Source organism: Phyllostomus hastatus, unplaced genomic scaffold (assembly GCF_019186645.2).
Source record: "Phyllostomus hastatus isolate PE091 unplaced genomic scaffold, TTU_PhHast_1.1 phas_contig_34, whole genome shotgun sequence".
In the NCBI taxonomy this organism is placed as follows: domain Eukaryota; kingdom Metazoa; phylum Chordata; class Mammalia; order Chiroptera; family Phyllostomidae; genus Phyllostomus; species Phyllostomus hastatus.
The window spans coordinates 51,237,604-51,260,012 of record NW_025333857.1 but is presented as its reverse complement, the minus strand read 5'-3'; the positions used below and the strand labels follow the sequence as shown (position 1 = coordinate 51,260,012).

General features: G+C 42.8%; 2 protein-coding genes across 3 annotated transcripts in view; both read right to left on the bottom strand.

The window, feature by feature from the left end:
• Positions 1-451: 451 nt before the first annotated feature.
• CAVIN4 (caveolae associated protein 4) lies at positions 452-8,609 on the bottom strand. The gene is made up of 2 exons (XM_045840019.1): positions 8,104-8,609; positions 452-2,021 (listed from the first exon to the last, which is right to left on the bottom strand). The coding sequence occupies exons 1-2, from the start codon at positions 8,509-8,511 to the stop codon at positions 1,314-1,316; spliced, it is 1,116 nt and encodes a 371-aa protein (XP_045695975.1). The 5' UTR covers positions 8,512-8,609; the 3' UTR covers positions 452-1,313.
• Positions 8,610-9,011: 402 nt separating this feature from the next.
• LOC123819986 (myb/SANT-like DNA-binding domain-containing protein 3) overlaps positions 9,012-22,409 on the bottom strand; it is a 122,954-nt gene continuing 109,556 nt past the window's right edge. For both annotated transcript variants that reach the window (XM_045840633.1, XM_045840630.1), the window contains 3 exons: positions 21,858-21,981; positions 13,894-14,052; positions 9,012-10,132 (listed from right to left, as the gene is read on the bottom strand). In XM_045840633.1, coding sequence (XP_045696589.1) covers positions 10,048-10,132; positions 13,894-14,052; positions 21,858-21,981 — 368 coding nt within the window. In that variant the 3' untranslated portion in view covers positions 9,012-10,047. The remainder of the gene's footprint in view (positions 10,133-13,893; positions 14,053-21,857; positions 21,982-22,409) is intronic.

The window sequence follows — 22,409 nt, the reverse complement described above, 5'->3', positions numbered from 1 at the left end:
CATTTCTTCCCCGTTACGAAACCAGAAGGTTCAAACATCACCAGAAGTGTGGACCTTTCATAGGGCTGTTTCTGTTGTTCTTCGTCAGCAATGACATCTGCTTCCACTTTGGCCAGGTCTGCAGCCACGGGTGGAATCTGGCTTCCCCCCAAAGCGGCTCTGTGAACCCCTATGAATACTGTTTTGGACAGATGCACCCTGAGGGGTTCGTGCAGTAAAACAGAACTATCTGGGGCCAATCCCAAACCCGCCCCACCCCCCTCCCGCCAGGGCTGACCCTGCAGAGGGCTGCTGAGGGCACGGCCACAGCCTCGCGCCACACGCTGCTCACACACACGCTGCTGCAGTCCCCCACGGACCCAAGTCAACGGAAAGTCAGAAAAAAGACTTTTCAAGAGAACGTTTAAGATCCAACTCAAACTCAAGGTTTCATTTTAGTCTTTGATTTAAGAAAAAAAAAAGGATGTCATCCACTTATTTTTCATTCCTGATTCTGTGAAAAGGCTTCAGAAGACCAGCGTTGGCGTACATCCAATCTAGGTCCTCACTGCGTGGTGCTCAGGGCTTTCTCGGAAGGTGTAATTAATTTGACTCCTCTTTGAGGAATCAGTGGGGCTCGTTCCTCCGGCTGTGTTTCTCGTTCCCCCAGAATGCACATCGTTCCCTTTGACCTTCACACACGTTCTCGGGGTTGGGTAGAACGGGCACACCCTCTCCTTCACTGAGGAGCCTATCACCTGGCAAGTGCCGAGTGCTCACCAGGAGTACTCACCGGAAGTACGGCCGTGATGCCAGAACCACGTGCGCAAGTCCAGGACTTCCCTTTTTTACGCAGAAGCATCAAAAAGATGTGTGATTGCTAATTTACTAACAAAATGGTTGATCTGCACATATGGGTGATGTGATCCCCTTGGAAACTGGCCACCAAAATTGAAAGTTCACTTGCAAACAATGGCCACAAATTTGCCCTCCAGTTGTTTTAAACTACTGAACACCTCACCGACCCTCTCCAGGAACCTCTTTCTCTAGTGCGCGAGAGAAAGACACTTAAAAATCCTCAGCTGCCGTGAGAGTGACAGGAGAAGAAGCTGCTAGAACCTTAGAAGCCCCGGGGAAAAATGAAAGAATTCCCAGGGAAGTTACTGGGAAATGCACATAATATTTGTATTACCTTTAAGATGTTAAACATAAAAAATAAACATCACAACATTTATTTTTTCCCTAAATAGCCTATAAATGTTAAGCGACTATACTAATTAAACTGGCACTGAATGATTCAGGTGACTTATACTTAAAATATACTTAATTCCTCTTTATGAAGACTGCTTTAAATCCAGCAAAAGAGATTCGTCATCCTCTACCTGCACCTGGGGTTTAAAGGTAACTTTTAAAGGCTCGGGGGTCGGGATTTCCCCTCCTTCGTGGGGAGCACCCCCCACCCTGGCCTCCTCACGGTCTGTTTCACTGAGCTCGTCAGTGTAGAGCTCACCGCCGGGGCCCAGAGACGAGCCCCTGGCAATGATGTCCACACCCATCTCCCTGGCCTCGTGGGGACCCTCAGTCCCCATCTGACCTTTAGCTTTCCGAAGGCTACGTATCTTAAAAGCTTCCTTCGAGGGAGCTGCGTTAGAGATAGATTTCTTAAATCTTTCCCCCGACTGTTTCAGCCTCTCCCCCGACTGCCGCAGCCTCTCCCCCGACTGCCGCAGCCTCTCCCCTGACTGCCGCAGCCTCTCTCTCCTCTCCGGGGTCACTATTCTAGTTCTAATTCTGTCAACCTTCTTGTCGATGTTCTGCCGTGTCTTCTGCATGTTCTCTTTGGAAAAAGCCTTCTTGATGTTATCGATGTGTTCCTTGCCTGACTTTTTAAGCTTGGTGGATTTGCTTTCTTCAACGTAATATTCTTCGTCAGAGGACAGATCTACCGGGGGATCAAAGATATCTTCGATGTCTTCCTCTTGATTCTCAGTTAGGGTTTTGTCTTTAACAACAGACAGGGATGTCGGACACTGAACGTCCTCCTGAAGGAGAGCAAGGGAAAGCATGTTAGAGACCAGTTCTTATACCTTCGGCCACACCTCTAAATCTCTAAACAGGTTGTTTATCCTCTGCCCACTCCTTCCTTCGGTGTTGGTATTTCTCCGGGTTTCTCTTCCTTGGCCCTTGTTTCTTCCTCACCTCCCAAGCTCACCCTGAACAACAGTATCCACTCCTCTGCCTTCAGATCCAATTGTAAGCAAATTCACAAATATTTTCTCTTTACCTCTCCCCTTACCTGAAGATGAAGACACATTTTTAAATAACAGACTTCTCCACCTGGATGTAACACAACATGTCCAAAATGCAGGCCCACCCGTCATCCTCTCCACAGCTACTTCCCTTCCTGGGCCTCTATACATCCAGGTGCCAGCTACAAACCTCAGAACCATCATCCCGAACCTTTCCTCTCCTTCTCATCCCCCACGCCATGGCTCTCCAAGCACTGTCAATAATACTGCTTAACAACTCCTCCCTCCTCCCTCCTCCTTGCTTCCACCACGGTCTTAATTCTGGTCCTTGTCACCTGAGGCCTGAATTTGTATAATACTTCTATCTCCAAAATGTCACCTAAGCATTTCCTGAGAAATATTTCTAAAAGCATAGCTCTGACCACATCCGTTCTCTGCTTTAAAACTTCTCAGAGCTCATCAACACTCAAGGGACAGCATTCAAACTCTTTAGTGTGATGAGAAGGCTCTTCAGCCTGAGCTAAGCCCCTCTCCCACACCTCCGGTCCAGCACCACCCAGCCGCTCTCCAGTCCCCAAACACGCAGGGAAACGCTGCGTACGTGGTTCTGACTGCCTTAAGTGCCCCTTCACCTCTTTTCAGCTTTGTAAAAGATACCTACCTTCAAGAATAGATTAAAATGTCCCCAACTTCCCCAAGAGGCTAGTTACGTCTCCACTTTACATCAAAAGGACACGCGTATACTTCTATTTATATATCACAGTTGGAGTTGAACCGGAGCTCTACTTATTTATGAATGTCTCCCCGAGGCTTTCACTTGACGGGTTACGTTCATGAAGCAAAGATGTGTCTTATGTTTTACGCCCAGTGCGACTGGTGGGTCAAACCAGAGGTTTGTGTCTTCACCCAACAAACAGTAACTAAGCACCTACCCTGCACAGTGAATGTGCTAGGAACTGAGAACAACCTCCCGTGGGAAAAAAACACCAGAGTAAAAGAGCTTATAGTTTCGGAGAGAAATAAGCGGGTTAGATAAATATAAAGAATGTCAGATGGTGTTAAGTGGTAAGAGGTGAAAATAAAGTAGGGAAGGGGGAAAAACAGTGACGGGGAGGGTGCTCGGAAAGCCCTCAGTAATAAGGTGACACCCTAGCCTGGACGGGCAGGCCAGGCCATGCGTATATCTGGGAGGGAAGGAGAGACAGCGAGGTGGGCAGAGTGGTTGGGGCAGAGGGATCAAGGGCCGAGAGGAAGAGGGGAGAGGGCGAGAGAGGGAGCAGGAGGGCCAGATGGTGTGGGGCTCCGTGTCCAGTACCAAGGACTGTGGCTCTTGCTGTGAGTGTGAGAGGAAGGCTTTGAAAGAGTTTTGAGGAGAGTAGTGACACAATTTGACCCATGCTATAAAAGGATCACTCTGCTGGAAACAGGCTATGGGAGCCAGATAAGAAGCAGGGAGAATGGCTGGAGGCCACAGCATAAGTCAGGTGAGAGATGGATCACGGGGTTGGCAGAGGTGGTCTGATTCCTGATCCACTTTGAAGGCAGGAGCCAGCAGGATCTGCTGCGAGATTAGGGTGCAGAGGGTTAGAGAGGGTCAGTGATAACTCTCAAGTACGTGGTCTAAGCAACTGCAGGACAGATTCGTCATTAAACGACACGACAGAGTTGGCAGGAGGGGAAGGATGGGACCCAAACATGAAGATTCTGAGATGCCCCCTGGAAATCCAAGCAGAGATGTCGAGTAGGCAGCTGAGTACGTCAGTCTGGAGTTCAGAAGGGAGGTCTGGACAAGAGATGCAAATTTAGGAGTCATTAACATAAAGATTAAATTAGAAATCACGTGATTAGATTAAAGAGATCACACTGAGTGAATGAGTCTACATTCTGTTAATCAGACTCCTTGGGGCCCTGATGTGTTTCAGAATTCAGAATATTTCAGATTTGGGAAAAATAATATGACACATTACATAAGATTTCAAGTGAGATCTTTGGAGAAAACATTTTTATGGCAAGAAATATGAATACTGACCCTAAGGTGGGCTAAGGACTAAACAGCCTCAGGCTATTTCAGGCCAGGTTTTCCCATCAAATGAGTTCGGGTCTAGCTGGGTCTTGCTGCCAAAATAAGTTGTAAAAAAAAAAAAAAATCAGAAATTTTTGGATTTTAGTGTTATAGATAAATGGATTTTGGACAAGTATATCTGAAAAGATGAGAAAACCAAAAGGAGAAATATCAGCCAGTGAGGCCGGAAGTCCAAGAGAAAGTAGCACCTCCCACAGCTAAGGGGAAAGGGAAGCAGAGGGAAAGAAGTTTCAAGAGAGGGATGGACCAACCGTCCAATGTGTCAAAAGGGAAAGAATGGGAACTGGGCTTGGGAACATGGCAGACACCGGTGACCTTGAGAACCAGCCCAGAAACACAGCTGCAAAAGGAACCCAAGTCCCTATTTAGGGACTGCTTCTAAAACTCAACAGGCAAAACTTTAACCATCACAAGACTTTTAACTGAACCCGTGAAGTTAAAATTTCTAAAGAAAACCTGCTTGACATCCAGATTAAACCAGTTCAAAAGAAAATGAATAAGCAGGTAAGAAACGTATTTACAAGTATTCCAAAACCTACCAGCCTGAGAGTCCAGAAGGTATCCCTGGAACTTTATTTCTTTGGAAACTTATTTAAAATTAAATTCTTTGGTTCCAGTATTGGAGAGTCTAGGAGCTTAAAAAAAAAAAAAAAGCAGGGTGGGCGTCTCATAGCTCTCTGATGAATCAGAAGGAGCAAAATGATTCCTCTGCCTTCCCGACACCTGCTGCAGGGAGCGGCTTCCGCTACACTGAGTGGGTTGGTATGGCCTGAGAAGGTATAATTAGAAAAGAAAGAAGCCCCCAAAATAATGACTGGGGGGGAACCCCTCACAACCCTGCTGTGAAATCAGATATAACTTAACTCAGGGATCACATACCCTTCTTCAATGGCACAACAAATTATGTAAAAGCAGACTTAAAAACAAAAGAAAACAGAGGTAGAGTCAGGGAAAGCACTTGTGACATGGATCTCTCTGTGGTAACTCCTGTGAGTCAGAGGTACTGGGAGTCAGTGGTGAATACACTGTAATAATAATTGAAGGTTGTATGGTTGAATTATAGTTGATTTCCAAATGCAATCATTATATATCCATGTAAAGGCCCAGGTTTAAAAAAAAAAAAAGATGATCTTCATAAATAAAACAAGTACTCTGGGTCATGACTGAGGGTCACAGTAACACAGCTGGGGATGTTTGGAATACAGACACGTCTGAGACGCATCATTAGGGATGGCCCAATCCCTCGTCTGGTGACCACGTAGCTCAGTTACTGGGCCAGACTGGTAGAAGATACACTAAGACCCCTGGCTTGTGTGATGAGAAAGCCATCAAAGTGAAAGTATGTCCAAAGAGGAATGATAATTGTATGAGAAATAGATTTTTTTTAATGCCTATGTTCAGGATTAGTTGAAAGGTCAGCCACACCCAACTGTGGGAGATGAAAGAAAGATTGCCACCAGAAAGATATATTCGGGGAAAACTTTTTGAGGAAAGACCCAAATGGAAATGCCCATATCCTACAGCTGAATTACTCAGCTTCAAGTTAATTTTAGTAGAAAGGGCATCCTCAATATAACCACTTGTATGTAAGAACTATGAGAATGAATTGTAAGAACTTCAAGAATAATCGTGTGAATGTGTGACTACAGCATAGTGTTCTACCATCTAATGAATCATCAGATCCATGTTCTATGTCCATTATTATTTGCCTTTGTGTTTTCTACCAGGTCTCCCATTGTAGCTGCCTGCTTATTGACAAACTGCTGCTTATTCTGAATAACTTAATTTCATGTAATCTTCACAGCACTCTGTCTTACAAGGCAAGGGATCTGACCTAACTGGTGCCTCTCAGCTGCTTTTTCATACTATCTTCTATTTGTTCAAGTAACTATGGGGGCTGAAAAGGTGGGGGGGGGGGGGGATAGCAAGTTTCAGGCAGGAAGTGGGTGAATATAGAAACATCTTAACTTTTTTAAAAGAAGAACTATGCCAATAGACCAATGAGTCAATTAGAACTTGTCAGAAACTTCTTTGTTCTCGACTCCGTAAATCTTGACTGGTACCTGGTCCATTCTTGGCATGAAGGTTCTCAGGAGAAATGCTGGATGCTAAGAATGCTTGCAGGCACACCCCATGCAAGCAGAGGGTGATACGGACCCCTTACTGCTAATGCCCTTGGAAAGTGAACTGAAGAACAGCTACCACACTCTCCAATACCAAATCTAGATTTGGTACCCATTATGCACACTCACACTGAAACTGGCCACTGAGGCTAAGGTAGACTGGCTTTTTCAAATGTTTAGGCCTGGAGAAGAACTGCCAGGGACCTGGAAGGAAAGGGAAATGACATGGCCCTACTACCTACCTTTGAAATAAGTGACACTTCTCTCTCCTCCCTATTCTTCCTCCTAAACAACCATCAGGCTCTTAAAAACAGATCCAAAACACTCCTCCGTAACTTTATCAGTGAACAGAGAGCTATGGAGAATTGACTAATGTGCACAGAACACTGGGGTGGGGGTTACGGCCCTCATCCCTCGTGTGGTACGAACACCTGCCTGCATCATCCAACTGTGCTCCTCCTTCACTTTGTTTTTGTTCTTCTAGGTTCCCCCCCTAAGCATATGGGCATCCATCCACTTAAAAAATATGGTAACAATATATATATACACCAATGAGCATGCCTGCATGTATTACTGATCTCATACTTCAAACAAATTCTTTGACATGAATTTTGGGGGCCAGAAGGTTTGTGAATTTTTAAAGTTCTCAACATACACCAACAAAACTGTCCTCCAGAAGTGTTGCACACGTCAATGCTCCTGCCAGCAAAATACTGACGTGCTTGGTTGTTCTCTGCCCTTAAACTCGGAGTGTGTTATGCTTTAGTAACTGCAAATATTTAAATAAGTGAAGATAGAATTCTGCCCATTTGTTCCGTCTTTTGTGAACTGGCTGATAATGACTTCCCTGTTTTTCTACAGTGGGAGGAGAGTTCACGTTTTCCTTCTGATTTGTAAGAGTTTTAAAATACATTACAGATATGCACTTGCCATGAATATGGTCCTATTTTTAAAAATATAAGTTCAACTGTACAGTGCTATACAACGCCTCATAAAAACTATTACACTAAAAAGACTTTGTAATTAAATAGTAGGAATCATGTATGTGACTCCTGCATTTGTATAACTGTAATAACAATAAGAAAAATAAGAAAAACTGCCTGGTTCATTACAAAATACAATTTCTTATTATTGTGACTTATATGTAAAAATTCCAAAAGATTCCAATTTCCAATATTCTGAAAAGCTTACATTTTATTGTTTAGGGCTCTCCCGACTCTCCATGATAGTAAGGAAAAAAAACCACATTATGAGGTGACAAGTCCTCAGTTTGTTTCTTTATACTACAGAGGTATTTTATACTGGAGGATCCTTAGGTCTCTTCCGGGTCTAACATTCTAAGTCTATGCGAAGGCATCATGCTAATATGGCTAATATGCTGAAAGAGCTTTACCAATATTAAGTTTCAAAGGCAAGAAATAGCCTCAGCTCTGGCCCACAGTTCATATTACACGCAATGGTTGAGAGGCTCAAAATACTGATCTGATAGTACGTTAGTTAACACAGAAACGGCTTTATCCTGAGACGCCTGCTGACACAGAATTCCACTACATGAACATATACAATAGTTAAAGAGGCAACACTGGAAGGTGCTGGTAGGACCTGTTGGCCATTCAAGGAGGCGAGAGATTACAGTAGTAACCAAGGTAAACCCAAGTTGCAAGCTTACCTGGAATATTACCACACGGAATTTGTTTTTCTTCATTATTTCCTCTTGCTTAGTTTCAACTTTTGTCACGTGAATTTGTTGCTTCTCCACCCGGGCCTTCACGTCTTTAATGTGCGCGCTGACTTTCCGGGTTTTCTCAAACAACTTGTTGATGATGTAGCCTGTATTGCTGTGTGACTGTGAAAACTTCAGCAGGTCGATCTGGACGGACTTGATGGCGTTTTCCATGCCCCTGTGTCTCTCTTCTATTCTCTTCTGGCTCGCCTGCACGTTGTCCACGATGGCGGCGACTTTGTCCAGCACAGTCACAATGGTAAGAGCGGCGTCTTGGTCTTCATCTTCTGTCATACTCGACAGGCGATTCTGGTGGATCTTATCAGCATTTGAGGCAGACCTATTGTGTTCCATTTTTTTTACTTCCCAGTCAGAGAGGGCTTACCACGAATCAATTCTGGCACTTCAGAGCAAAGAGTTCACTTGATAACAGGCAACAGGGCTGTTTAAAGGATTGGATGCCCCACCCCTGGAGACTGGTCAAGTATTTATAACTACAAATACCCATACGTGACTGTCTGCAACATGAGCCCTTGCAAAGCACTGGGGACTGTTCCAAACATGCTTACTCACTGACTAAGGGGCTCAAATAAGACAGTGGGGATAGAAGAGGACAGCTTTTCCCAAAAAAGTTCACCAAAGCCACCACATTACTAACATTAAGCCTAGAAGCTGAATGACCAAAACAGCAAACTCCAAATGTTGGATGAGGTGCTTGCCATTAGATACTCTCCAGCAGCATTTGTAAAAGCAGAGGGGAATTTGGGGCTAAAATTTGTTTTTTCTATTAATTTCACATATTAAATGCACTGGCATAGCAATATCAAAGAATGTAGTAAATAAACACACCAAACAGAGGCATATAGTGAAAACATTATATTATAACATGCTTTTCCAAATCAAATATTAAAATTAATATTCAATTTTGAACATTTTTTTAAATTCTACATGCATACTTCTGAATATCTAAACTACACGTTAAACAGCTGAATACATTCTACTCACACTTCAGATCTTGAAACACCAACAATCTATTATATACCTATTACTACAGGACAAATTTGGATAGAGAGGTCTTAGGTAATTTTTAAGCTCACTTTAAGAGCACCAATCATTAACAAGTATTTTTGCATTTTATTCACAAACACTGAGACAATTTGTTAAAACAAGTATTTTCTTTAAAAATTAATGTGTATTAAAGTAGTTTAACTCATAGAATAGGCTTTATTCCAATCTGTTTGTTAAACAGACTATTTTCACAATATCTAAATCTACTTTTCGGTGATCTGTTCCATCATTGCTACCAGATACGTTTTTGAATTATCAGAATTTTTTTTTCAAAGACAGGAATAATCAAATTCCAGCCCATACGTCTTATAAATATTTTACATCTAACACACACAGCTTTACAGTTCATGCGACTGGCAGTGTCTAAAAAAATCAGTTCCTAAATCTCAAAACATGTAAATGCCTATTTAAACACAGTGTCTTCTAAAATTTTTTTTTTGTAAGAAAAGTAATCTGTAAACATCTTTACCTTTAGTTCATGCGTGGTCATTGGCTGTGGTCACTGTGGGAGGAGTGGGTGTGACTTTAGAACCATTTGAGAAGTGGTCCAATTTTGCAAAAATATTACATTCCACAGGTAGAGAGCAAGTCTTAGAGTCACCATGTGGTACAAATATATGAAATCAATTTTTATATTTAAAAACATAAAACAAAGACTTCTAAACAGTCCAAAACTGTTGTAGCTGAATATTCTAAATACGAGCCAACTGTACTACACTAAAAATGTCCAAAAATAAGGCCTCTGAAATAAATATTTCCATTCTTTTAAAAAAAGACATAATAAATGTACATCACATGGTCAGTGTACATATAAAAGTCACTTTAAACCATTCTAGATGACGTATCTGAAGTAAAATGACCTAGGTTTTGCTTCTGTCGTCGTCCTCTATTGTTTTTAGGGCATTTTCTGTTGAGTTAAAAAAAAGAGAAAGAGGAAAGCGTCATTTTGTTTAGGATATTTCAGGCGTTTGCAGAGTAATGCGCATTTCATGTGAAGCCGTGTTGCACGGCATCACACGGAAGGGGAACAGGGCACTATTTGATGCAACCCAAAGTGAGGACCGACACCCCAGACTGCTATCTTCCCGACAAAGTCGGGAGGTGAGAGGGCTAGACACATGACACAAGCGAAATTCAGTGCCGGGGTCTCTACTGCCGACTGGCATCCCCAAGGGGGACCTACACCCTTCCTCTGGCCCGGCAACACCCCCACCACAGTGACTGGTAACATACAAACCCGTGACAGCAGAAAGGATTCTGGCCGACATACCTTCCCTGAACACTGACCGCCCCCCCACCACCCCAAGAAGACAAGAACATCTTAGAGGAAGGGAAAATCAGGAAGAAATACGCTTATTTAACCTCTGATGGGCATGCACAGGAAATGCCTAAGATTTTAGGCAATGACTCAAAAGAACTCATTCCACACCCTGCTTGGGCAAAGCACAGAACCCAGTAAAGCACAGCCATGCTGGGGGTAAGGGGTGTTGCTGCCTCCGCTCTCACTGTACCGTGCTTGTTTCTCCACAGTGGTGCAAATCTCACTGCGCTGTGACTACGTTTCTGCCTGCCCCCTCGAATGCAAACACATGAACTCTTACTACGCACAAAGCACACTGCTACACAGGTGGAATAAAGGACTGGGATGAATTCTGGTAGTTTTGAGCTTGGGCTCTGCTAAAAACTAGCTGTGCGGCCTTCTATTCCTATTTGTAAAATTTTAGGACTTGGACTAACCTCTAAAATCTCTGCCAGCAAGAAATTTATAATCTAATGGAAAGTCTTGCAGCCATGAGGTCTCCTCCCCTAAAGTTCCATGTCTTTAGTCATTTTTTTATTTTAATTTTATTTTATTTTAATCATTGTTCAAGTACAGTTTTCTCCCTTTTACTCCCATTCCAGCCCACCCACCCAACCCTCCCCACTTCCCTCCCATTACCACCCTCCCCCTAGTTTTTGTCCATGTGTTCTTTAAATTTGTTCCTGTAAACCCTACCCATTCTCTCCTGAAATTCCCTCTTCTCTCCCCTCTGGTCACTTTTAAGAGCACCACTTTGCTTTGATTTAAAAGCCTTGGTGGTAACACTTTCATTTTATATATTTTCACAAGTTTTATCCTGCTAATCCCCATAAAAAACACTTTGAGGTAGTGCTGGAATCATCTCTATTTCGTAAACGAGGAAACGGGCTGAGTTGTCAAGCAACCCCTCTTCTACCTGTCACTAATTCACTATGACCTTGGAAAAGTCCCAGTTTCCTGGGGCTGTGGCTTTTTCATTTATAAAATAAGGGGGGGGGGGGGGGGGGGGTTGGCCACGATGAGGTCCAAGGTCCCTGCCATTCTGTCATTACGTGAGTCTAAACACAAAAAGAAAGATTCCAAGTATAAAAGGAGATAATTTTACTCCTGCGGCCTTGATAAGCAGGTCAGCAGGAACATCCTTCTAAAGCAAGACTCCTCCCAGGCAGACAGCCCCCGTGGGAAAGGGAACAGCTGGCCCACAATGGACCGCGTGGGAGAGGCAGTCCTTAAAAATTCAAAGGAGACAGGTCCAAGTAATTATAATGTTCTAAATCCAAGAGAGCAAGGCATTCTAGGACAGAAAAGACCACAATGAAAAGGCCTCAAGGACAGATCTAGGATAAATCCAGTGAAGATGACCCATTGGTCATGGAGACTGTGGGTGGCAAAGATATGGTAACACGGTTAAAAATGTACTGTGATGTCCCAGTGTCTGTGAAGACAGGAAATGGGTCTGGGGTATAAACTGGAGGGCATTAACTTGAAAACTGCCTGCCAGATAACTTTACTGTAGCACTTGAGGATTACAGCACACTCAGAACAGAAGCACGGAGCTGAATGAAAGCTGAATTAGGATTTGCACAAGGGCTTAACTACCTCTGTGACCTTGGGTAAGGAACTTCCCATCCCAGGGCTTCCGTCTCCTCATTTCTCGAGAATGAAGGGGTTGAACTCAAAGTTGCTTCCCACTGATTCTGACATATTTTGATCTTCTTAAAGATCGCACTATCGCTGGGCCTCAAAATGCTACCCTCACCTTTACCTTACTTCCTTCTTTCACCTTCCAAATCATTTATTACTCTACCCGTCCTTGCCTCTAATAATGTCCTAAATGGTCTCCCCGACCTCACATTTTCTCTCCTCCAGTGAATGGTGCAGAAGACACTCAGATTAATTCTCTGAAAATGTTTTATACCAAACCTCTCCCCTATTCAAAACCCTGAATTGCTACAAAGGCAAGTTGGAGCCTTGCTCCCATGCGATGGTCATACTTGGCGAATGTATCTCCCAAGAGGACTCAACGTGGACCCTCCTCTGGATGGCTCCGTGGCAGAGGGAGTGGTTTGAGGATCGGCAGCACTCCGTCAGCCCAGGCCCCTCACCTGCTGGTCTGGGTGACCACAGGCAAACGCCTTCACCTTGGAGCCTATATTAAATGGCCACAGGCAGGCCTGCTGTTACAAGTTTTTTTTTAATCTTTCTGCTGTCATTACTTTTTATATCAATATGTCCCTAACTTTAATCTGCTGCCCAATTTTATACTCAGTAGTCTTGCCTAAGGACAGATCATCTGTTCAACAGAATGAAGTCCCACCAACTTTAATTGGCTGGATTTTATGAAAAATATCTGTTACTCAGAGAACACTTTTTAGCAAATCATTTCTAGATGTATCATTTCAGCTCCAGATGGCTGAGCCTACTGAAGGTCTGGCTTCCATCCAGACCTTGGGTAGAAGAGCCGTAAATCCTTCATGGCCCGCCAATATCTGCACTTGATATGCTCCAACCCCCTGCCCAGAATAATGCAGAGAAGTATGCAGACAACTTTTACAAACTTCTGAACCAAATCTTAAAGGAAGTAAGGAAGAGGCCAGCAAGCAGAAAAGACGTGAGCCTGGGAAGCATACAGACAATGGGAACTTGATCTGCTGAATTTTCTCAGGTCCAGTTCAGTTCTCACTCATATATTCCCACTCCATGCAGAAAACACCCATTCTATGCCAACTGCATTCATTCTCAAGAGTCCTTTAAATTGGAGTGTAGTTACAATAAATTCCAATGGTTTTAGTTATAATACAGAACTTTAAAGTTTAGTAGTTATGACTGCATCCTAGAAAATGAAGTTACATTAAGACAATGATAATAAGAAAAGCGGTTTTCTTTAACCTCTGTTTTCTTCCTTTCTGGTTGTATTTACCGTGAATAAATTATATTCTTAGGGCATAAGACACCTTGCAGTTTGGCAGGTCTTCAGAACTCCTGGCCTGGCTCTTCTGTGCGTGTGCAGACCGTTCTAAAAGTCTGCCGCTCCCATTACTGTCCCTGAAAGCCGTGCTCAGCACCAACACACAGTCTTGAGATCCCTGAATTCCTTTATGCCATTGAATCGTCTCATGCTCCTCGCTACCTGCAGTTCCAGACAGACCTGAAACCCTGGGAATGAGTTCTTGCCCATCTTCTGGAGAAGCAAGACAGGGAGAGGTCAGACCCACGTGGAAACGCCAGTGAGCTGATCCTAGGATTTTCTTCCTAACAGGCTGGCAGACTTCAAGTCCCTATCGTTTTCAGTGTGCTTCAAGGTTCTTCTTTGACTTCACAGCCACCCCACCTCTAATTAAAGTTGGTGCCTCTCAGGCCTCACCTACCTTGTTATGCACATGACAATAGCCACAATAATGGCGATCTGTACAGCTCCAATAATTGCTGCGATGAGAACGTGAGTGAGCTTTTGCCTGCTTGGCACTACATAGAGAATACTAAAGTCTGTCTTTTCACAGTGCTGTCCAGTGTAGCCAGATTCGCATCTGAAAAGGGGGGAGAAAGAATTCCTATGAGAGTCACAAATTGCTACAGTTTTAGGTTTCGAAGTTAAAACATGCAAAAAATGACAAATTCCAACAGGAATAGAAAATCAGGCACCCTCCTACCAACCGAAAAAAACAAAAACAAAAAAAAAAAAAACGCCATTGGTGGATATCCTTAAACTTTTTTTGATATGTCTATTTTACATGGTGCTTTTTTCCTATCAGTAAGTCAAATTAATTTTGAAAGTTGCTAAGTAGTCTTTGTTACCTTCATTTAAAAATATACATACTATTTCATTCAGTGATGATGATAATATAGGTAACGTATGGATCCTTGTTCTAAGACATATCGGTTATTTTCCATTTTTCACAATTATAAATTAGGTGTGGTGATCATCTCGGTGAATGAGTGCTCTTCTGTATTAGTGTTATTCCTTAGGCTAGATACTTAAAATGGGACCACTGAATAAATAGGTATGAACATTTACAGTGCTCTGAACACAGCACCAAATCACAGCCATGACACTTGTCAGTGTACAGAGTCTCATCATTTAAGATGCAGGCGGGAGATGAAAGTAAATTGTGATGACAGGAATGAAGACCAAGATTTCTAATCTTAGAAATTATCTAATTCCAATTAAAAGTAAATATAAAGGCAACAACATCATGATGATAATAATATGATAGGGGTAAACATTCAACATGTTTAACAGAAAATCCACAATTCTATCTGACAGAAGTAAAATGGATGAATTAGGTAGTCTTCGGATGGAACTGATTAACCAAACATCTAAAGTAAAAAGAGCATCATTTATTAATGTCCCATACTTCATTACCAAAAAAAAAAAAGCTTTTTAAACAGAGCACATATCACAACAAAAAGAAACCTGGGGGCAGGGATGAAACAGGGGAAGCCAGGGGTGATGTGAGTCCGCAAACCCCGTCCCTGAGGTTCCTGGACACCTGCCAGAAGGTTTCACTGGGCTCTCAGCTTCCTAGCAGACGAAAGAGGCCATGAGGTAGATAGACGGACCACGGAACAGAAGTGAGATGAGAGTCCAGGAAGATACCCAAACATCTGTGGTCAGCAGGCTTTGACCATGGTGCTAAGACTACTCAATGGGGAGAGAATAGTCTCGGCGACAACTGATGCTGGGACAACTGGATGTCCACATGCAAACACGTGAAGTTGAACCTCTTCTTCACAGCATACAGAAAAATTAACTCAAAATGGACCACAGATCGAAATCTAAGAGCTAAAGCTGTAAGGCGCTTAGGGAAAGAAAGGAAGTAAATCTTTATACCTCTATATTAGGCAATGATTTCTTAGATGTGACAGCAAAGCACAAACATCAACAGCAACAAAAAAAGTTAGATTAGATTAAATGAAAATTAAAATCTTTTGTGCATAGGGACACTATTGAGAAAGTAAAAAGATATCCAGCAGAATGGGAGAAAATTTTTGCAAATTATTTATCTGACAAGAGACTTACACCTAGAATATATTTAAAAACTTTAACAATTCATTAACAAAAAGACAAAAAATTATGAAATGGGCCAAAGATCTGAATACACATTTCTCCAAGTAAGACATACCAATGGGAAATAAACACGTTAGTCTTCAAAGAAACACATCTCAAAACCACAAATTCATACCCGTCAGAATGGCTAGAATCAAAAACTCAGATAATAACAAAGTTGGCCAGGATACTGTAGAAAATATAAAATGTTACAGCCACTTTTGAAAACTCAGCAATTTCCTCAAAAAGTTACATACAGAGTTAGCATTTGGCTCAGCAATACCACTCCTAGGCATTTACCTAAGTGAAATTGAAACATATGTCCCCTAAAATCTGCAAATAATTATTCAGGGCAGCATTATTCATAAGCAGCCAAAAAGTGGGAACAATCCAAATATTCATCAACTGGTATGTGAATTAAAAAATGTGCTATTATCTATTCAACAGAACTCATTGAATCGGCCATAAAAAGGAGCAAAGTACTAATCCGTGCTATGACATGGATAAACCTTGAAAACATGCTAACTGAAAGAAGCCAGACACAGAAGACTACGTATTATATGAGTCCCCTTAAATGAAAATTCCAGAACAGGTAAATCTAGAGAGACAAAATAGATAAGTGGTTGTCTAAGGCTGAAGAGAATGAGGAGATTTGGAGGTAATAGCTAACCGGTATGGAGTTTCTTCTTGGGGTGATGAAATGTTCTAAAGTTGATGGTGCTGATTGCAACACTAATAAGCAAATATACTAAAAACCAATGGATTGCTTTTAAAAAATGAGACAAAAGAAATAGTAACATCACTGACATAAAATACAACCTGCACAAAATCAAATCAAAGCAGTTGTTTAAAAGAACTACAGTTGCTGTTGTCATTGAATTCAAGGGAACGTGATCTCACTGGTCCTTGTTAAAGAGGGCACCTTCGGTGGAGAGGACATCATCTTCAACACGCAGCTACAATGAATTCAACAATATAACAAAGTCCCACAGGAGTTTTTAAATAATGTCTTTCATGGTAAGCTAATGGCCAAAAGTCAAAGCTCAGTAAAATAAAAACAATTCCATAGGGAGCTATAACAATGCAGCTCTCTGACAGTTAAGCTTATTCGGAAGATTAAAATCAGAATATCAAAACACATGTATAGGTCATCCATCGTTCAGGCAATCCTCCCTGGGCATTACCCCGTTTTCTGCAACTGACTTTGAGCTCTACTCTCTGCATATCTCAAGTATTAACTTCTAGGTTATTACTTCCTCATCAGTTATTTACTAAAGGCAGGGCCAGGATTTGGTACCCTACCCTCTATTCCTTCATCCCACACACCCTCCACAGTAATCTCATTCACTCCCGTGGCCTCGAGTGATGAGTCACCCAATTAACATGTTTATTAAGCACCTGACATGTGGCAGGTACTGTAGTGGGCATTTGGGACACATCAATGAGCAAAAGAAATAAAGATCCTTGGCCTGTTTACCCCCTAGCTGGGGGAGGGAGGGGCAATAAACATGTTAAGTAAATTAAGTGGTTATTTTAGAAGGTGATACGTATCAGACAGAGAGTGTGTTAAGGGAAATTACGAGTGCCACCAGGTACGACACAGGAAGGGACGACTGCAATTTTAAGTAAGGTGGGCAGGGTAGGCTGGCTTCATTAAGAAGGTGACATGTAAGACAGGAAGGAGTCTGTCATGCAGACAAGTGGAAGGACAGCATACCAGGCAAAGAAAGAGCCAGTGCAAAGGCCCTGAGGCGGGAGTATGGGTGCATGTCACGTCCCAGGAACAGCAAGTCTGTGTGGAGTGGGGTGGGCAATGAGGAGGGAGGCTGGGGACCAAGACGGAGTGAAGGGGACAGATTGTGCAGGGCTTCTGCACTCAGCGAGATGGAGGAGTTGCTGAAAGGCTTTTAGCAGAGCAATGGCATGAATCAATTTTCACTTTTAAAGTCTCACTCTGGCTGCCGTAGGATACAATGGCCGGTGGTGGGGGGAGTCTATTGCAATGATGACAGAGAGAAAAAAAAAAGCCAGCCTGGCCTCTAGGAAGAGCAGGGGCAATGGTGAGAGGTAATCAAATTTGGGACATATTCTGAAACAGAGCTAACAGGACTTCCCAGCTGAGGGGTTTGGAGTACATGAGAGACAGAGAGAGGAGTCAAAGATGTATTAAAGGTGTCTTGACTGAATAGACTCAGATGGAGCTGGCATGAGCTCAGAGGAAGAAGGCTACAGGTGGAGCAGGTTTAGGGGAGGGAAGGAAGGTCAGAAGATCGGCTTAGGTCCTGCTAAGCTTGAGGTGTCAAGCATCCAGGTGAAAATGTCAAGGAGGGAGAGGGATGCATGAGTCTCACGTTAAAGTCTGCAACTCATGTAAATTAGGAGTCATCGCATTTCTCATGTGACCCCCTTGGCCTGAAGGCATTGCTGAGGAAGAGGACTAGGACTGCAGCCTGGTGCACACCAACCCTAAACGGTCAAGAAGGAAAGAGGAACAATCCAAGAAGACCAAAAGGAATGGCCAATGAGGTCGAAGAAAACCAAGACAGAATACAGCCCAGAAGCCCAGTGAAGAACGTGTATCACATAGGAGGGACCAATCGTGTCAAACGCAATATAAGGCTAAGACCTGACCACTGAATTTAGCAACAAGAACAGTCTCAGTGAAGTGTTGGTGGCAAAAGCTTATTAGGTGGCTTCAAGATAGACGGGAAGTGAGGAACTGGAAATGGACTCACCAAGTCTTTTGAGTTCTCCTACCGAGGAAAGAAATGGGATGGTAGCTGGTGGAATTGAGAATAAGGGTTTTTTTAAACCAAGATAGAATGAATGAATGAATGAATGAATGAATTTATACAAGAATGTATGATATGCAGAAAGTGGGGGAGAACTGATGATAGGTCATAGTGAAAAGTGTGTGGAATGTCTCTTCATATTGCTTCGGGTTTCTCAGTGCACTTGGAAACAAGGCCATCAGCCAAGCGTGAGGATGGGAGAGGAGATCCTGACAGTCCGAAGACAGGGGTGATGGCATAAAGCGGACATCTGGTTGAAGAGGAGAACGGATGAACACAGTTACAGAGTGACTGCCTGGCAGCATGCAGGGCCCACTTTGAGTATGCGACAAGTCAACCTGGTGGCGCGCTTCTAAAACAACAGCCGTGTCCAGCTGTGTGGACAGAGGTGCACAGCACAGGTGGGAGGGTGAATGGACCAGGATTACAGTTTTGTCAAGTGAGTATAATGAAGCAAGGCAGAGACTACAATGACTGACCACAGAATGTACACTGAGTACGGAGGGGACGAGGACAAGCAGAGGGTGAGGACCCTGAAAGGAGCAGGGCCAGTAAGCTGGAGGTCTAGTGGGATGGAAGCACTGCTGGGTAGGAGCTAAAAAGGATGCACTACAGATGGAACAATTCCTGAACGTATGTCTTCAAATTACATCTGTCTTGTGAGTTCTGAAAGCGGCATCCAGCTAGACAGCCATAAGAGTACCTGAGACCAAGCATATTAAACTGAATGCACCATTTCCCCTTCAAACCTCTTCCCATTGTATTTCCCCACTGAATTTTGCCTTAGCCCAGGAAACTCTCTTGAATTGTCCTTCCCACTGCTCTCCGAGAACCCCCACACCCCCATCCTCATATCTGACTGGTCACCAAAAAGTACGGATTCAACCACCTTATTGTCTCTCGGTCATTCATCCACTCATCTCAGGCCCAGTCCGATTCCTTTAATGAGTTCAGGCTCCCACTCTTTCCTGATGCACAGTCTCCTAACTTTCAGTCTTCTAGTCCATTTCTAATTAGACCGGATCACATCTTTCTTAAATCCTTAAATGGCTTCTCACTGCCTTGTAATAAAGGACAGGCTCCTGCGATGGCACAAATGTTCCTGCAAAACTCGCCCCTCCTCCCACAAGCCTTCCAACGCCCTCAGGTGTATCTACGTATGGTAGCATTTTTCATATGCTATTTTCATTGTTTACTATTTGTCAGTCTCACCCACCAAGTTGTGTTTTGGGAGGTAAGACCCTGGATCCCTGTCAATATTGAATTTGAAACCCCAGTGCCGGGGAAAATTGGGGACAAAACAAGCACTATGCAAACTGACAAACTAACGGAGGGACAGGACCAGAAGTCTCAACGTAACAACGGGACTGTGGCCACAACTGCTCATCCCCACCTGTCCACTGCTGCCCAAACACACCCACCCACCAGCCGCATCCACATGACATTGAGGCCAGGTTCTTGTAGACACTGTAAATACTTCAACAAAAGAAAAAGGTCAACTGCTTTCACGTGTGTAGAAAGAGATTCTTTAGCATTGGAGAAACACCTCTGGTCAGGAGAAAAGGGAAAAGTTGGTCATCATCACATGTCATTCAAAAATTATTTACTGAGAAGCTGCTGGGGCAGGTTCTATGAGAGGCACTGGGAAGACAGTGGTTAGAAAAACACAGCCCCGAACCTGAAGGCATTCACAGTCTAATAACATCAATCACTATTCAGTAAATATATACTGTGCACCAAGTGTTATGCTAATCATTTGACATTTAATTTTAACAATGCTTGAAATGAGAAAAACAAGGCTTAGAATTTTTAAGTAACTTCCAAAGGGCATAGCCAATCACTGGCCAATCTGGTGTGTCTGACTCCAAAACTTTTAACCACTGTCCCACTCAATCGTCTTACTGTCAGCTACTAAAACCCTATGACGTGAGCTGGTTTTACTTCATCATCAAGGACATTATCTGCTCTCATCCCTCACTTGGGTATCTCAAAAGATGCCCCATCCTAAGAGGACAACATGATCTGAACTTCTATCCAAGCACACAGGCCACTGTGAGACAAACGAGGAACCCACTGTGTGACTGTAAAACTGGCTTAAATATACTGTTATGCATCAGTTACATGTCAATGTTTTAAATTAATTAACTACTTAAAAACTGGCCTGTTCTCTTCTGTACAACTGTGTCATTTAAATGTTCAGGGGAAAGGAGGTTGGGGGAACTAATTCCTTCAAAGGCAAAAACTTTAAATCAGAAAAAAGCCAAAAGCTTAACAACAAAATTTATTTTACCATTAACAGTTTATAGATTTTGTTGTTGTTGTTGTTGTTGTTGTTAAAGCAGGAGGAGAGGAGGAAAATGAAAGAGTCGGGAGAAGGGAGCTAGAGAAGTAGAGAAACTAAGAGACCCAATTTCAAATGGCCTCTTACTTCTTAGAAAGATTCACTGGCTTGCAGGTTGACAGAACAAAAGAAAGTATACCATTTCTCCATGTTTTGATGTTGTAACAAAGAAAGAAAAAAAAGATTCTGGCCAAACTTCCGGAAGCAGGAGTGAGCAGAATAATAGCATCTCCCCTTGTCTTAGAAACAGCTCCTGGCTAATTAGACCAACCTGAGAGGCAGGGCGGGCCCCCCCTGGCAGCAGCAGCGGCAAGAAGTGCTACTGGCGGATGGACACAGGACAGCAGACAGACACAGGACAGCAAACAGCACTAACCCAGGCTGAGTATCACGAATCAGAGCTCAGATTTTGACCCAACTCTATTTCTCACTTGCTGCTGACCTTAACAAGTCACATAACCTCTCTGAAATCAGGCAGGTTTACACCCTTTTCGATCTCTCACATCACACCTGGTTCTACATCCTCATCCCCTTATTTATAGAAATCTATTTTGGCATACTCTGGGCTACATGTTCCCTGTTTTTAACACATTCTTTAGTCCCTCAGCCACCTTCTGACAGACTGCCTAAAAAAAAAAAAAAACAACAAAATAGTGTTGAAATATGACGTATTTATTTTTATGTTAAAATATACACTGTATTTAAAATGTTAAACCCTAACATTAAAATCTCAAAACCCTAACATAACATTGTTGGTGTGTATCATCTGCCAATTTTTCTGAAATGATGCAAATATTTTTTTTAAAGATTTTATTTATTTATTTTTAGGGAGGGAAGGGAGGGGGAGAGAGAGAGAGAGAGAGAGAGAGAGAGAGAGAGAGAGAGAGAGAGAGAGACATCAATGTGCGGTTGCAGGGTTATGGCCTGCAACCCAAGAATGTATCCTGGCTGGGAATCGAACCTGGGACACTTTGGTTCCCAGCCTGCGCTCAATCCACTGAGCTACGCCAGCCAGGGATGCAAATATTTTTATATCTCTACTGAAAATGAACAGTACTTTCTGGTACTAGTTCATCCACACCTCCTGCTTCCTACAGAGCAGCGACCACTGATGGAGAAATTTCTCATCTCTGACCTGGAGTACCGACTTACCTACAAGAAGCCTTCTGAGTAGCATAGATGAACTCACACTTTCCATGGATACAGTAACCGTTGAGGTTTTCAGGGCAAGGCATGTGGTTTCCAATATAAACATCTTCTCTTTGATCACTAGCATCTTAAAAGAACATAAACCAGGTCAATAAATAATGAAAAGCAAATTGAGAAAAAAGGACTTTTCAAAGGTTCTGAGACAACAAATAAATTCACCCCTTGCTGGGTAATTGGGAGAGGAAATTTATCAAATAGGTGGCTAGAAAGAATTGAGGTCCCATAATGCCACAAACACAGCAGGTAGACTGTTTATAGACTCAAAGCATTTGAAAATGTTTGCAAGGATGTGACTATGAGCTACTGTTACTTAAAAAGAGTCTGCCAAAAAAATACCCTAAACATCTTTGTTAAAGGAATACATACAACTTCTACAAGAAAGGTCACCTCCATTATAGAGAGATGTTGTATATAGCACTGGCTTCTGGAGATTCATCTTATTCTGACCATTTTACCTGGGGGCTATGCAATTGAGCTCAAAGAACAATGGAAAGG

Coding starts and splice junctions, on each gene's coding strand:
- CAVIN4 (XM_045840019.1), bottom strand. CDS start 8,511: ATGGAACACAATAGGTCTGCCTCAAATGCTGATAAGATCCACCAGAAT. Junction 2,022..8,103: donor TCCGTGTGGTAATATTCCAG/GTAAGCTTGCAA, acceptor GCTCTCCTTCAG/GAGGACGTTCAGTGTCCGAC.